This window comes from Adiantum capillus-veneris, chromosome 6, assembly GCF_014529385.1.
Source record: "Adiantum capillus-veneris isolate H3 chromosome 6, ASM1452938v2, whole genome shotgun sequence".
Classification (NCBI taxonomy): Eukaryota; Viridiplantae; Streptophyta; class Polypodiopsida; order Polypodiales; family Pteridaceae; genus Adiantum; species Adiantum capillus-veneris.
In genome coordinates this window covers 96,176,075-96,190,432 of record NC_140936.1, presented here as the reverse complement: position 1 = coordinate 96,190,432, position 14,358 = coordinate 96,176,075, and the positions used below count along the sequence as shown (strand labels likewise).

General features: G+C 43.6%; 1 protein-coding gene across 1 annotated transcript in view; it reads right to left on the bottom strand.

The window, feature by feature from the left end:
• The window catches only part of ADNT1 (adenine nucleotide transporter 1), a 35,451-nt gene extending 21,339 nt beyond the window's left edge, over positions 1–14,112 (bottom strand). Inside the window, exons 1-2 of the mRNA XM_086514563.1 lie at positions 13,973–14,112; positions 13,407–13,707 (exon numbers count right to left, since the gene is read on the bottom strand). Of these exons, the coding sequence (XP_086370689.1) occupies positions 13,407–13,675 (269 nt within the window). The 5' untranslated portion in view covers positions 13,676–13,707; positions 13,973–14,112. The remainder of the gene's footprint in view (positions 1–13,406; positions 13,708–13,972) is intronic.
• Positions 14,113–14,358: the final 246 nt, after the last annotated feature.

Below are 14,358 nucleotides of genomic sequence, written 5' to 3'. Positions count from 1 at the left end.
CAACATTCACTTCCGATGCACCTTACAGCCTCGTCTCACTTCTTTTTGCATTTTGATTCTCTGTGCCCTTTCTTGTGGCAGTGGTATCATTCGATTTCCTTCTTCTTCTTCTTCTTCTTCTTCTTACCTTTACCTTTCTTGTTGCCTCCTTGAGCTATCAAAGCTCCTTCTGCATCAACAGCAACTCCGACTCTGAATGCGGAGTGCCCCTCGATCTGTCTAAGGGAAGGGCAAATTCGTCCCAGGTGGGAAAAGAGGTACGTCCATATGTGAGCAAACTCTCAAAGTAGGGATCAAAGCGTGGGGAAAGCTTGAATAGTAAGAGGACAGCCATGTGTGCCAAGGAAAGAGCAACTGTTAACCATGTCACGAGGACAAGGCAAATGCTAACCTTAGTTGTTGGTTTCTTTCCAATGATTTTTGTTTAATTTTTGAGACTCTCTTTTTGAAGTTGCAAATGGTCGACCATTGTATGGCCAGTGTAATAGTTTCACCCGCAGATGGGAAGTTGATCGGCACTGGAATTCCAGTAGTAAAAGGGTATCTAGGCTCAGTTCAAAGTCATTTAGGTCCCCTTGCCGACTTAATAAGTTGGTGGATACTAGGAAATTAACTCAATCGAGGCACAGTGCCAAGGTGGAGTCACCAAGAGAAAATCACCCGAGAACTGGGCTACATTGCATTTTTGGACGTGGTCCAAGTGGTGAGAGATGGTCAGATGACGAGTGAGAGTCCAATGGAAGCATTTCTTAAAATTTAGGGAACTACTATTTTGGGCAACAAAATCTGTTCGCGTCATTAGCTTCAGAATGACAAGGAGACATTTTATTACTCTGCTGCAAAGTCAACTGATGCACCAATTGAGAGGATAAGCGGGAAGCCCAATGCGGGAAAATTGCATGCATAAGTGCCAAGTGGCACTTTTTGACCAATTTACCAAGTCTGGGAGAACAGAACTCGTAACTGACTTTTTGGAGCACTTTTGGAGACTGAGGACTCTGATTTTCAGCCATTTCTCTCCATTTTTGAGCTTCCCATGACTTCACCTAAGACCAAAGAGCTCATTTTCAGCATTGGAAGGCATCAAAGCGTCTTTACAGGGCTGTTTTGCTGCGTTTTCAGCCATACGCAGGTTTTGGCAAACATGGAACTCTTCCCCTTTTACATCTATTTGTTCACAGATGCATTACAGGTCAAGTGCAGAAGAGGGGACGCTCGATTTATGCTGGGGGGATGCTTCATTGAGAACCTATCACAAGTTAAGAGCTTTTGATTGCAAGCTTTCCCTCTCATGTACAGTGTAGTGCAAGAAGTCATGTCCTACACACCTTATGCTGCTCTCTCTCTCCCCTACGTGCAGTAATGTGATGCCCCACAAGAGGGCTTTTCATTTGACCTATGTACAGTTGTGTGGTCTTATGCTTCTGTGCCGAGGCAAGAGCCTCTTTGAGCAAGAAGAGGAGTAGCTAATTGCTACTCCAGGGTGATAGCCTCACCTTACAGGTGCATTTTTAGCCATGGTTATGCGGTGTTTTTGGACTGTTTTGTAGCCGTATAGATGCCAGAATCAAGGTTGTACCAATCCGTACGTACGGATCCTCACTGTACAATATGATCGTACTGATCGTACAGTATGCGGACTCATCGTATTGTACGACAGTTTTTTTATTTAAAAAATTTTGGGCCAATTGGGCGTCCGGATGCGAGCACGAGCATAGCGATTTCATTTTTGTACTTAGGGCAGCATAGTTTTTCCGTACGTACGTTAAATTAGGAGCGCCTATTCTACGCATGGCCGTTTTGAAGGATTTTTTGCAATGCAACGCAACAGAGTGTACAACTTACTGAGCAGTGTGTCTGTAGGTTCACATAAAGTACTTGATCATCCTCTCTCTCTCTCTCTCTCTCTCTCTCTCTCTCTCTCTCTCTCTCTCTCTCTCTCTCTCTCTCTCTCTCTCTCTGACCATCCTCTCTCTCTATCTCTGTTTTCCTTCAAGCAAGAACCATCATGCCGAAACCAACTAATCCCCTGTGGAAGGAGCACACCAATGTCATCGAAATTGTCAACACTCCTAGGCAAGCTAGAGCAGGTTGTCGCAAGTGGTCATGCAAATACTTTTTTGTCACATTGTCGAGTACAATCACTCGAGTTGTGATGCATCTGACCGACATCAATTGCACAAATAATTGTGGCAAATGCAATAAGGTACCTGTGGCTGTGCGGGAAGCATTGCTTGCTCAAAAATTTCCTACATTTGCGAGAAGGAAAAAAAAAAACAGCAAACAAAAGACGCTTTGCAAAATGCTCTTCTTGGACAGCTTGGTGATTCTTTTACACAGGTAGAGGAGGTCTCGAGGTCTCAAAAATCTACTAGCAGGAAGAGGGCTCGTGTCATGCAGGTTGACGAGGAGGAGGAGGAGGAGGAGGAGGAGGGTGGTGATGTGCATGTGCCTAGGCAGGCCACCTTGCCTTCACGTGTGCATTCTCTATCTTAGGTGAGAGAGCGTCAAAAAGTGGTTGAGATGGAGATTGCTCGCACTCTCATTGAGTGTAACATCAGTTTCAATGTCTTGAGGACCGACCAGTGGAAGAGGATGGTTAGGGCCATTGCCGAGGTAGATGCAAATGCTATTGATTCATGGAGTGGGCTCAATTACAAAAGATGCGCGCCACAGCATTGGACGAGCAAAAGCCTTCATAGATAAGGCGTTGGTCTTGTGAAGGCCGGATGGCAGCAATTTGGATGCACCATCATCTTTGATGGATGGAGTGACATATGCAGGCGGCACATCATTAACATACTTCTCGTCTTGCCTTGGTACATATTTCTTGCGTGTTGTGGATGCAAGGAAGGCAGGAGAGAAGATCACAGGCGAGTTCATCTTTGAGCATATTCGTAGGGCCATCAATGATGTTGGTAAAGAGAATGTGGTTCCAGTTGTCACAGATAATGCAGCCAACTGCAAAGCTATGGGAGAAATGGTAAAGGCAGCATTTCCTCACATTTTTTGGACTCCATGTGCAACCCATTGCTTAGATTTGCTGATGGAGGACATAGACAAACTACCTAGGGTGCAGCCCACAATTTCAAAGGCTAATAGGATGACCACATTCTTCCGAAAGAAGCATCAGGCTTTAGCCATCTTTCGTAGCCACAGTACCCTTGATACGGTGCGGCCTTCCAAGACCATGTTTGCATATATGTATTTGGTGTTGCAAAGACTCTGCAAGGTGAGGGATCCACGGTTGCAGACAGTTGTGGACCCAAAGTGGAGAGACATGGCTCGTGCACAGAGTGAGGACACCAAAGCCATTCAAAGGCGTGTCTTGGATGACTCTTTTTGGACAGAGGTGCAGACTCTGATAGTGGCATTGCAGCCAATGTATGTGTTGCTACGAGTCACTGACATGGAGGGCTCCACATTGGGCCTTGTTTACCATCTCTTCATGCAAATGAAGAGCCATATCACGGCATGCGAAGGCTTGACCCAGCAACGCTGAGTATCAGATGTTAAACTTCTTCCAACTTTGATCTTTATGCTATTAAATATTTTCCTACTGGTACTATTGATGGGTGGTACATGGCACATGCTATGGCCTACCATGTTGCATGTGGCATGGAGTCTAACCTTTGGCATTGCTGATTTTTTGCAGTCGAGATGATATCTTCGCTCTTGTAGAGAGTAGGTGGAATTTTATGAGCCGTCCTATTCATGGGATGGCTGCTTTACTCCATCCTTTCTACAAGACCCCAAGGTTGTTTAAAGAGAGTGATCTCTTGACACTTAAGGATGAGTACATCAATCGTTTGTTCGATGAGCAAGAGCAACTCGAAATAGATACAAAGATGTGCAGGTACATAAATAACTTGGGGCCATCGTTTTCGCGTGCGGTGGCATTGTGTTCAAAGGCAACCACTTTTGCTCTCACTTGGTGGCAAAGTTATGGTCGCCAAGGTCTTCCACGCTTGACTACTTTGGCTCTACGTGTGCTCTCGCAGGTATCTACTAATAGCTAACAAAGCTTCTCTCTCTCTCTCTCTCTCTCTCTCTCTCTCTCTCTCTCTCTCTCTCTCTCTCTCTCTATATATATATATATATATATATATATATATATATATATATATATATATATATATATATATATATATATATATATATATATATATATATATATATATATATATATATATATATATGGTAATTATTAAACCAACGACATCGGACACTCGCAAATGCAAGATTGCTCAGCAGATGCTTGTGAGCGCAACTGGAGTGCTTACTCTTTGACCCATACAAAGATCTGAAATCGCCTTAGCACATCTCAGTTGGAGAAGTTAGTGTATTGCACGGCCAACATGAGCTTACTACGCTTTGGGGACACCCAAGCAAGTATGGAGAATAAGCTATTTACATCTTTCACACTTCATAGTCTATATTTAAAAAAATTATACATGATTCTTTAATTCTAATTTACACCATTGTCAACATGATGTACAATAGGTTGATTCCTAACGTATAAAGTTAGTAGATAATTCTGATGTGGAGAAGGTGGACCAACATATCAGGCATGAGCAGGAGGAGATAGTACGTATGCTTCGCAGAGAGCTGGAGGATGTGGATCGGCGTGTGACGAGGTCTCGTGCACAAGCTTATAGCATTCCATTACATCTACAAGTTGCAGGTGAGGAGAGTGCGCGACGGAAGAGCATTCGCAAAGGGAAGCTACCCATTCGTACTCCTCGGCAACGTGCGAATGAGGCAATTTGCCTCATTCACACAGAGGAGGGGGAGGACGATAGTGATTCAAATGGTGCAGTCGAGGCTACATGTGCTATGGTGATAGAGCCAGAGTTTGATGAAGAGGGCAATGTCATTGTAGATGGAGACATGCTCTTTTCAGCGTCATCATCTTCCTCTTCTGATGATGAGTTCAACTAGGCACTAGACAATAGTGACTAGTCCAAACATTTTCACATATTTCAACAGGGTGTTTTTCTTTATGTATGTTGTCTTAGGAGCCATTTTGGCTTGACATTTGTCACTATTGTGGGTCGCTCCTTATTAGCAGTGTGGGCTACTTGAACCAACGTTATGTTTACAGTTCTGATTCTATATTATGTAGTATGTACGCTTTCATTGTTCAATTGTCAGCAGGTACTTTCATTGTTCAATGCTTGAAGGTTTTTTATTGTTCTTTTGGAGGAGATACACATGTTTAATGTATTTTATACACGATCGTTACTTGGTACTTGGTTAGTGAATCTCTAGTTGGTAATGTTAAATGTGTGTAGTAATCATTGATGTGCCCCCAAGTAGTTTGCATGATATACATTTTCTAAATCTCTAATGAGAAACGGAAATTTTTTTAAATTTTCTCATTTACTTGTTTTTTACAAAGGTACGTATTTTTACGTACATAAAAAATTTATCCATACGGAACGATGTACAATACGAACAGATACGTACCGTACATTACGTATGGTACCACCTGGCCAGAAGCATCGGGAACAGTGCCCGACTGTTAGAGGACAGTTCCAAGATTGTTTAGGGCTGAAAACAGGATAAAAACCAGTAAATACAGCGAGCTGTAATTGCTGTTTTTGGGCTGAAAACAAAGGTTTTAAGTCCTTGGAAGTGAGTTCCAACAGGGGGATTTGTTCAAGGCAAGTTTTGGGACCGTTATGCTGCCGAAATTTTACCAGAACAAGTGTAATCTAGTTGGATACAGGTGAAGATCCCCAAGACTCTAGTTTTGTAACTTTAACCCTCTAAAGGAATAAAGAATACCGAAAGGGGCGCCAGTTTTTAGGGTCTACAGGTTGTCGGCGTCTGCTCGGAGCATTCTAGCTTTCAAACCGTGTGTGCTTTGAAGTGTTAATTCCCGTTACAAGTTCCTTTTGCAAGGTTTCTCTATGTGTTAAAGCTTAAAGTAAAGTTTCGAGTAAAAGCCTACGTCTACCGCCCTCCAGGCCGGTTTCAGGCAAGGTTGTCCCAAAGTTCCCGCATGCGGCAGGTCAACCCATCGAGTGAGTTGAAATCCTTGAAATGTAGGTTGTACAACTCCCGTTCAAGTGTGATCCGTCTGAAACATGGTAGCCCCTTCTGGAACTGTTGTTGTCGTCCCTTCTACTTCAGAGTTGACATGTCACGTGCTCAAAGAGTAGTCCTAGAGGTAGATCGATAAGATCGCAAGTCACCGATGAAGGTATCGTCTCCAATGCTGTAGCAATCCAAGATAACCGTACGGACAACCACCGGATGGTGTCCTCACGAGCAAGGGAGTGATAAACCGCATAAAGGGTAAAAATTCAGCTTGCTGTCCACCCAAAAAACGCTCCAAAGGGTGCTGAAGATGCTACTTCAATAGAGATTTCAGCGTGCATGTACGCCACCGATCGGTACAGGAGCGTCGCAAAGTGTCAAAAGAGGGGGTTCTCGCACTTCTCAACCGTTGAGGGGTTGAAAATAGAGAAAAAAACAGCAAGTAATAAGTATCAAAATGGTGTCGATTGGGTGTAGATACCTATCCAAGGTGTAGATCTACAAGTTCCTCGCAATCGAGAACTCTCCATGCGAGTGAATATCGCTTCCTTGGGTGCACAAGCTCAGCATTGTACTGAAAACGCAACAGGTCTTCAAAAACGCAGCAAGCGCAAAACGCCAAAAGATGCAAAAAACGCTAGGGAGCCCAAAAAGCGCAAGGCTGATCTGGGGCTGTTTTGCTGCGATCTGCTGCTGAAAAGGAAGCGCTGCCTGTATGGGATCAGATCAAGGCTTACAATGCAAAAACGCTGGCTGAATTTGCAAAAGTGCTAGGGCTTCCAAAAACACTAGGCTGATTTTGCAGCTTTCCGCGATGGAAAGGGCCACAGATGCAAGCGCTAGGCCTTGGTGATGAGATCGATGAAGATCCTCCACAACTTGGCGATTGATACCATGTGAGAGTGAGCAACGGAGAGGGTGTGAGCACACGCGCGCCGAGAGAGAGAGAGAGAGAGAGAGAGAGAACACAAGTGCTCTGCAAATGATGCTCTCAGTACACAATTTGAATGACTACAAGACCCTAAGCATTCTATTTATAGAATCTTAGGTTGAGGTAAGGCAAAATGTGTAACTGGTGCAAAAAACATAAAAGCCCAAAAATGGCTAAAAATGTGTGCACCCAGCCAGGCTCAAAAAATGACCAATCGGACACGTGCTAAAGTATCCGCCCATGCAATCTACATGATGTGCGATGGGTGGCCAACTCGGGACAATCACTAGCCATACAAGATGGCGAAGCAACGGTGGTGTAACTCTAACAGACCCAAGGATCGCAATTGCTAGTTACCGCATGGCAGGTGCATGGCGACCCAGAGCTGCCATTTTCAGCCAAGGCGACCACACACAATCATCGGCATTGGAGTAATCATTCACTTGTCAAAAACAGCCCTTTACAAGCTCAGTTAAAAGTAGAAGATGTGCACAAATGGCACCACCTACCATTCTTGAACACTCACATTCACAGAAACCAATTTAAAAAGGTTTCCTATCAATTGTACAACTCTCTCTCTCTCTCTCTCTCTCTCTCTCTCTCTCTCTCTCTCTCTCTCTCTCTCAGCAAAAAGTAAAAGGAACCCTAAAGCAATCACTAATGCAAGGAACGAAGTAAAGATTTGTGGAAGTATAAAACCTAGATCTTCACCATTTCAATTCCGTTGCACTTGACATTGGTGTCGAAGCTTTGAAGATTTTGCACATGAATCCCCTTGTTAACCTTGTTATGCCACCCTAGAAGTCTCAAATTTACTCCTCTTCCAGTTGAGCCTTCTCGGAAATTACCCGATCACCTCTTCACAACAAACTCTAGAGATGTCCCTCAAATTCTAGGAGGCTTCAAAAATATGGCTTCCGGTGAACAACCGTGCGGCTTCCAATGCACCCTCACCGTTGCCCACGGCACCGCCGCCCTATGTCCCACCACCACCTACTACACCCAACTATTCACCAGATAGGTACCATTATCATTACTATTATTACTCTGAACTTCCGGTGGCAGATTCGGGTCCAAAACTTTTCAAGGATAGTGGTGCTACAGTTAAATTTTTCATCTTTTCACGCATCCAAGATTCCCACAACGCTCTCAAGTTCTTACAACAAATTGATATCTTGTTCAAAAGCGAAAATTTTATAAAAGAATTACAAGTTGTTACGAGTCTCTTCTTTTCTCAAAGATAGTGCTTTGAGATGGTGGGCTACCCTAACCAAGAAATCGGATAGTCCAAAGACTTGGCACGACTTCAAGCTCACTTTCTCCTCGCGCTTCCTTGATGAGACATTTGAACTAGATGTGATAGCGACATGGTCTAGCCTCAGGATGTATCCCTCGCACGCTCTTCCAACTTACAATCCAAGATTTTCGGACACCAATCTCCACCTTTCGGGACTACTTTTGCAAAAAAGATTGAGAAGTACATTGTGGCCTACCTTTTCTACTTTATTGCATAGGAAAAGTAATATCAAATATACGACAACTTAGGTCACATTAAGAAGAAAGAACTGGTATTCACTGACATTACCACCCCTTCCCAGTAGAGAAACCCAAATCCTCGATACTCCGCCTGAAATGCCCTCACACCCGCGAACTAGTACAATTCAGCCATAATGTCTAGGACTAACCGATAAACCCCAATATTAAAAGATCCCTCCCTTATGGAAGCACGGTGAACAAGAAACCCCAATCCTCAATTGGATTGATTTCAAACTTGATAGGTGTTTCTATCATTGACACTACTCTTATCCTCTTCGATTCAAGCTCCATGCAAAACTTTATCTCCCCAGAATTAGTTGCAAGATTAGGTATTGAGAAGTATGCCAAGGGGACACAAATTGAAACACAATTGGCTAACGGAACCTACACATCATCAATGCCATTGATTGGATCACGTCAACTTCTAAGTTTAGACATTCACATATCCAGTTGAATTCTATATTACAGATTTGGGAGGATGTGATATTCTACTAGGCATACCTGTTAAAGTTATGGCATCTCAAGTGGACTGCTCAATGTGATCCCAATATTTATTTTGGCTTTTAAGCATTTATTTCTCTTATTTATCAAAGTCTAGGTAGGGCAATTTACTGAGGTGGCTATATAAGCACACCTAGCCCCCATTGTATTACACAATCAATTATTCATTGCCAAGGTTGGTTGGCTCTCTCTCTCTCTCTCTCTCTCTCTCTCTCTCTCTCTCTCTCTCTCTCTCTCTCTCTCTCTCTCTCTCTCTCTCTCTCTCCAAGGTATGGACGCTTCCTTACAGATTTGGGAGGATGTGATATTCTACTAGGCATACCTGTTAAAGTTATGGCATCTCAAGTGGACTGCTCAATGTGATCCCAATATTTATTTTGGCTTTTAAGCATTTATTTCTCTTATTTATCAAAGTCTAGGTAGGGCAATTTACTGAGGTGGCTATATAAGCACACCTAGCCCCCATTGTATTACACAATCAATTATTCATTGCCAAGGTTGGTTGGTTCAATCTCTCTCTCTCTCTCTCTCTCTCTCTCTCTCTCTCTCTCTCTCTCTCTCTCTCTCTCTCTCTCTCTCTCTCTCCAAGGTATGGACGCTTCCGCATCGTCAACGACTGACATGGTATCAGAGCCTTGGTAGAGCAAGGCGAACAGTTGAGAAGATGCGAGAACCCATGGAGATCCTCTCATCTTTACTGGCGGCGACTCCAACTTTCCTCTTCTCCCCCCAAGGTATGGACGCTTCCGCATCGTCGACTGACATGGTATCAAAGCCTTGGTAGAGCAAGGCGAACAGTTGAGAAGATGCGAGAACCCATGGAGATCCTCTCATCTTTGCTGGCGGCGACTCCAACTTTCCTCCTACAATCGGCATTCTAAAGCGTTGGGAGGTTGCTCCCTATCGGAGCCACCTAAAGCTGCTACCTAATGCCTTATCGTTGTGAAATGCTACCGGAGCTGGATGTTGTGCACCTAGCGCTACCATTTGGGTAAGAGCGTTGCATGACGCCGTCGACAGTGTTCTAAAACACTAAAAGGGCGAGCGTCTAGCAGCAAACCCCTCTCCTCTACTCGCAAGCGTGTTGAAACGCTATCTTAGCAGTGTCTTGAAGGCGACGTCCTCCCCTTGCGAACGCCTGTTGAAACGCTGCTTGTTGCTTGGGCGACAACTTCTTTCCTTCCCAGCATTCTGAAACGCACCCAGAAACGCCTCTTTGGCTTTCCCTTGGCGACGATTCTCCCCTCCACTTCTCCACAGACAGCATTTTAAAACGTTGCTACATTTTCTCCACCATTGAGGATTCCGCAGGTCAATTTTCTTAGAGCTAGTGGAGCGGCTTAGGGATTGTGTGGTAATCCCTAGGAGTAAATCTTTCAAATCTTGTACATACATTGTGCAGGGCCCCTTGGTCAACAATCAACAACTCGGATAACCCAACACCAAAAATGGCTTTAGAAAGAGTATCGTGATTCGTCCATCATCCAGTTAGCGACCTATGCACAGTGAAGTTCTCAAGGAAACCAACAATTTGTTTGGCTCGAGATTGTGAAGTCAAAAGCAAATGCACGAGTTTTCTGGAGAACAAAGGCAGAGCCAAGCTTAAAAAGGACGGCAGTAACAGTACTCAGTTAGCTGCCTCGATACCCATGAAGTCTAACAACCATTGTTATAAATTATGACACGACCCTTTGTTTGGCTCCGGAGTTTGAAGCCAAAGATAGAAGCATGAACTCAAAAAAATATACCTTTATAAGTTCAAAATAGTCTGAACTCACGAATTATAAAAGGGGATAAAGCACTCATAAAACTATTAAAGCAAGGGACACAAAGGGTAAAAAAAAACTAGATCACTTTATTTGCTACGAAACAAAACTAGATAAAACAAAACATTATTAACTTAAAAATGTTTCAAAAAAGACAAAGGCAAAGGCAAGCTGAACAAAGATAACAGTGATAGAGATTTGACAAAGGAGATCGGCATGGCACATCTAACGACGGCCACAGTGGCCACAACGCCCGATTTTCAGTCATAAGGCAGTTGCTGCTTGTGTTGGAGTTCAAGTTATCGATGTTTGAACCTCTAGATCGGAGTTCAAGGCACATGCATCTGGTAGGGAACCAATCAGACGTAGCTAAGACACTATGGATGAGTGCACCAATCCATTGTTGTTGGCCGGATTACGGACAAGGTGTGTTTTGATGTTTTTTATCTAGAAGTATTCTGGGCGTGATGTATTTACAATTCACGAATGGGGATTCTGGGACGTATAGTGGTCTACAATTCAATTTTCTGTAAGGCAAGCAATGCTCAAGATGACATTCTTCTAAGGTATGAAGTTGAGGGTAGCAAAACCGAGGTGTATCCAATAGTCCAAAGCCTTCTGCACGTATGTCCATGGTAGCTTCTTCATCGACTTGGCCTCACTGTTTATGTCCACTATGAGCTGCAAGGAGGGTGTTGAAGTTATGGTATCTCAAGTGAGCTGCTCAATGTGATCCCAATATTTAATTTGCTTTTAGGTATTTACTTCACTTATCTGTCAAAGTCTAGATAGGGCAATTTATTGAGATAGCTATATAAGCACACATAACCCCAATAATATAACACAATCAGTTATTCATTGCCAACGTTGGTTGGTTCGGATCTCTCTCTCTCTCTCTCTCTCTCTCTCTCTCTCTCTCTCTCTCTCTCTCTCTCTCTCTCTCTCTCTCTCTCTCTCTCTCTCTCTCTCTCTCTCTCTCTCTCTCTCTCTCTCTCTCTCTCTCTCTCTATGGACGCTTCCGCATCGTCGGCTTTGACGTGCCTCAATTCTACAAGTATCGTGATCGATTTGACGCAAGAGAACGAACCATTAAGCGCAAGAACAAAGAGTTGGTGTTGAACTTCACTCATCCAGCTACTCAAGGAGCGACAACAAATTAAGAATCACAAATTGAAGAAAAGAAACTATGAATAAAGATTGGTGATAAACTAAGAATTCTTTTGTACGAATTTATGATTACTAAAGATTATGATTATGACTAAGAACTATGATCTTAGGTGTGTACATGCACCACAAGCAGGATCCACTAACCTTTTACAGAAGATCTTGGGTGTGTGATCGCCAAACAAGTAAGATCCAACTGACCTTTCACAGCATTGGCTAAGAAACCGGTCATAAGATCAATTTTCACACGCAACTAAGGTGTCTGCAACTGGCTTTTCTTTGAGCACGGACATCATGACACAAGGATACATGACTGAATGATCAATTGTGAGATTTTAAGTTGCATGAATGCTAGAAGTATGAATAAATTTTTATTTTGCAATCGAGAACGATTGGTTTGATTTTAAAGGGCAGTATGTAACATGTTTTAGGGTTAGGGTTTCTATGTCGAGGTCATAGGCGCATCCGTCCAATGCGTTCAAACTTCATTTGGCATGCCCTGGACTCACTCTCCCTACGAAGGTGGTCCATGCCAATTTCTTGGTCAGAGTAGGAATTCTGTCATGATCAATTTCCCTATGTGGTATTTTCATCTTAAAATCATTTGTGTGATGTTAGGGGTTTGAGGGACCTTTGCTCTTGGAAGAAACTTGATAGAGATTTGCAAGAACCAGCCTAGGCCTAAAACCTATAAGAAAAAGAGTGGCCCAAAAGGGTTAGGAATTGATAATCCTCACTCTACCAACTTATGGAGCTCTGGCCAAGGGGCCTAAAACCCAAAAGTCAAAAGCTTAATGGGTGGAGCTAATTTCCGTAAATCACATTGACATGCCATGTGGCATTGATGTACGAACTTTTACATTTTGCATTGTAGGTGATCACGTGGCACTGTTGTACGGAATTTTTGCCTTTTGCGCTTGCAGATTTTGGCAGTTTAGCACTAGCTTTATGAAGAGCATATGCTTCTAATAACAAGTGCTTCTAAACATGTTGCTTTTCGGGCTTACCTTTTGGCATCCCTTGCACACTTTATAAGTGCCCCAAGGCCACTCCTTGAGAACATCAAGATTCTGGACACAATCTCACAGTCGAACCCTCAAGAGTTATACCTTGTGAAATAAATAATTAAAAAATGCCCAAAGGGGCGCCAATCTTTGTGGAGCCAATACATCTTGGCTCGGAAATCCGCCAAGTCGTGTCATCTACTCTCTTTCTCTTCCAGTTCTTCAAGTGTTTAAATTGTAAAAGTGTCACTGAGTGTGTGAATTGCAATTATCTCTGTGTTTCCGTCCAACCACTCATTGAAAGTGATTACAAACCAACATCAAACACTAGCAAAATATGACCTCTACGCAAGCTTTCAGATGTCATGCACTTAAAAACATGAAAACCGTGGATATAAAGTACTAGAAAGGAGTCTGCGTGTGTGTGTGTGTGATGGCGTGTGTGAGAGAAAAACTTACACTCCACCAGCCACACCTCCAGCAATGAGAGACTTGCAAACGGCCAGTGCTTTATCTCCTGGAGCCTTGACTTCAGCAGTTGCAAGTTTTGCTTCTTCAGCAAGAGTTGCAAGTGTGGAGGCAGCCGATTCTTCCCCAGAAGCATAAAGAGGAGATCTCTGGCAAAAGGCTACGTTCCCATGAGAGGCAACCTCCTCTTCCGTGCTGCTATGACGCCGTGCATGCTCCTTCTGTATCCTGGAAGTTGTGGCCTCTGTCTGAGAAACCATGGAGAACTAGGGCAAAGCAACAGTCCAGGAAGCTGTAAAGAGCAGAAAAAATGACTCAAACTATAGCGGAAAATGGAGCACATAAGTCTATGTACGAATTGAAGGGATGCTAGAACTAGAGTGACCTAATGGAGGCAAGTCGGAAAGGGAAGGAGAGGAAGAGCCACTTGGGACTGAAAATATGGAACATTGGCGCATGTGGGTTCAATCAGAGCGTGAAAAGCATGAGCTATGTATGAGGCAATGCGCACACAAATGAAAATGTCACAATAAGACATGCGAGAAGAAAGAACTTACATAGCGAGCGAGCTGACAAAAGGACAAAGGCGCCTTCAGCTGGAAGCCGCTGCCACACCTGCTGCTGCAATGAGCGGCATGTAGGCAGCAGGATGAGTGGTGGTTGCCGGTGATTTAGGGCACAGAAGAGGGGAGCGCCGCCGGCTCAGCAAGACCTTTTATAATGAGAGCTTTCATGAGAATGGGGCTAGGGTAAGAGGCTAAGGGTAAAGTTAGACGCTGTGTATATAAGCTTTGAGGACAGGTGAAAAAGACGCAGAAGATAGATTCTATGCTTTGATGCAGAAGTGGAAAATAGAAGTTTTACTTCATAAGAAATCCTCTCTTTAGGTCCACCTCTCTCTCTCTCTCTCTCTCTCTCTCTTCTCCCCCCCCCCCCCCCCCCC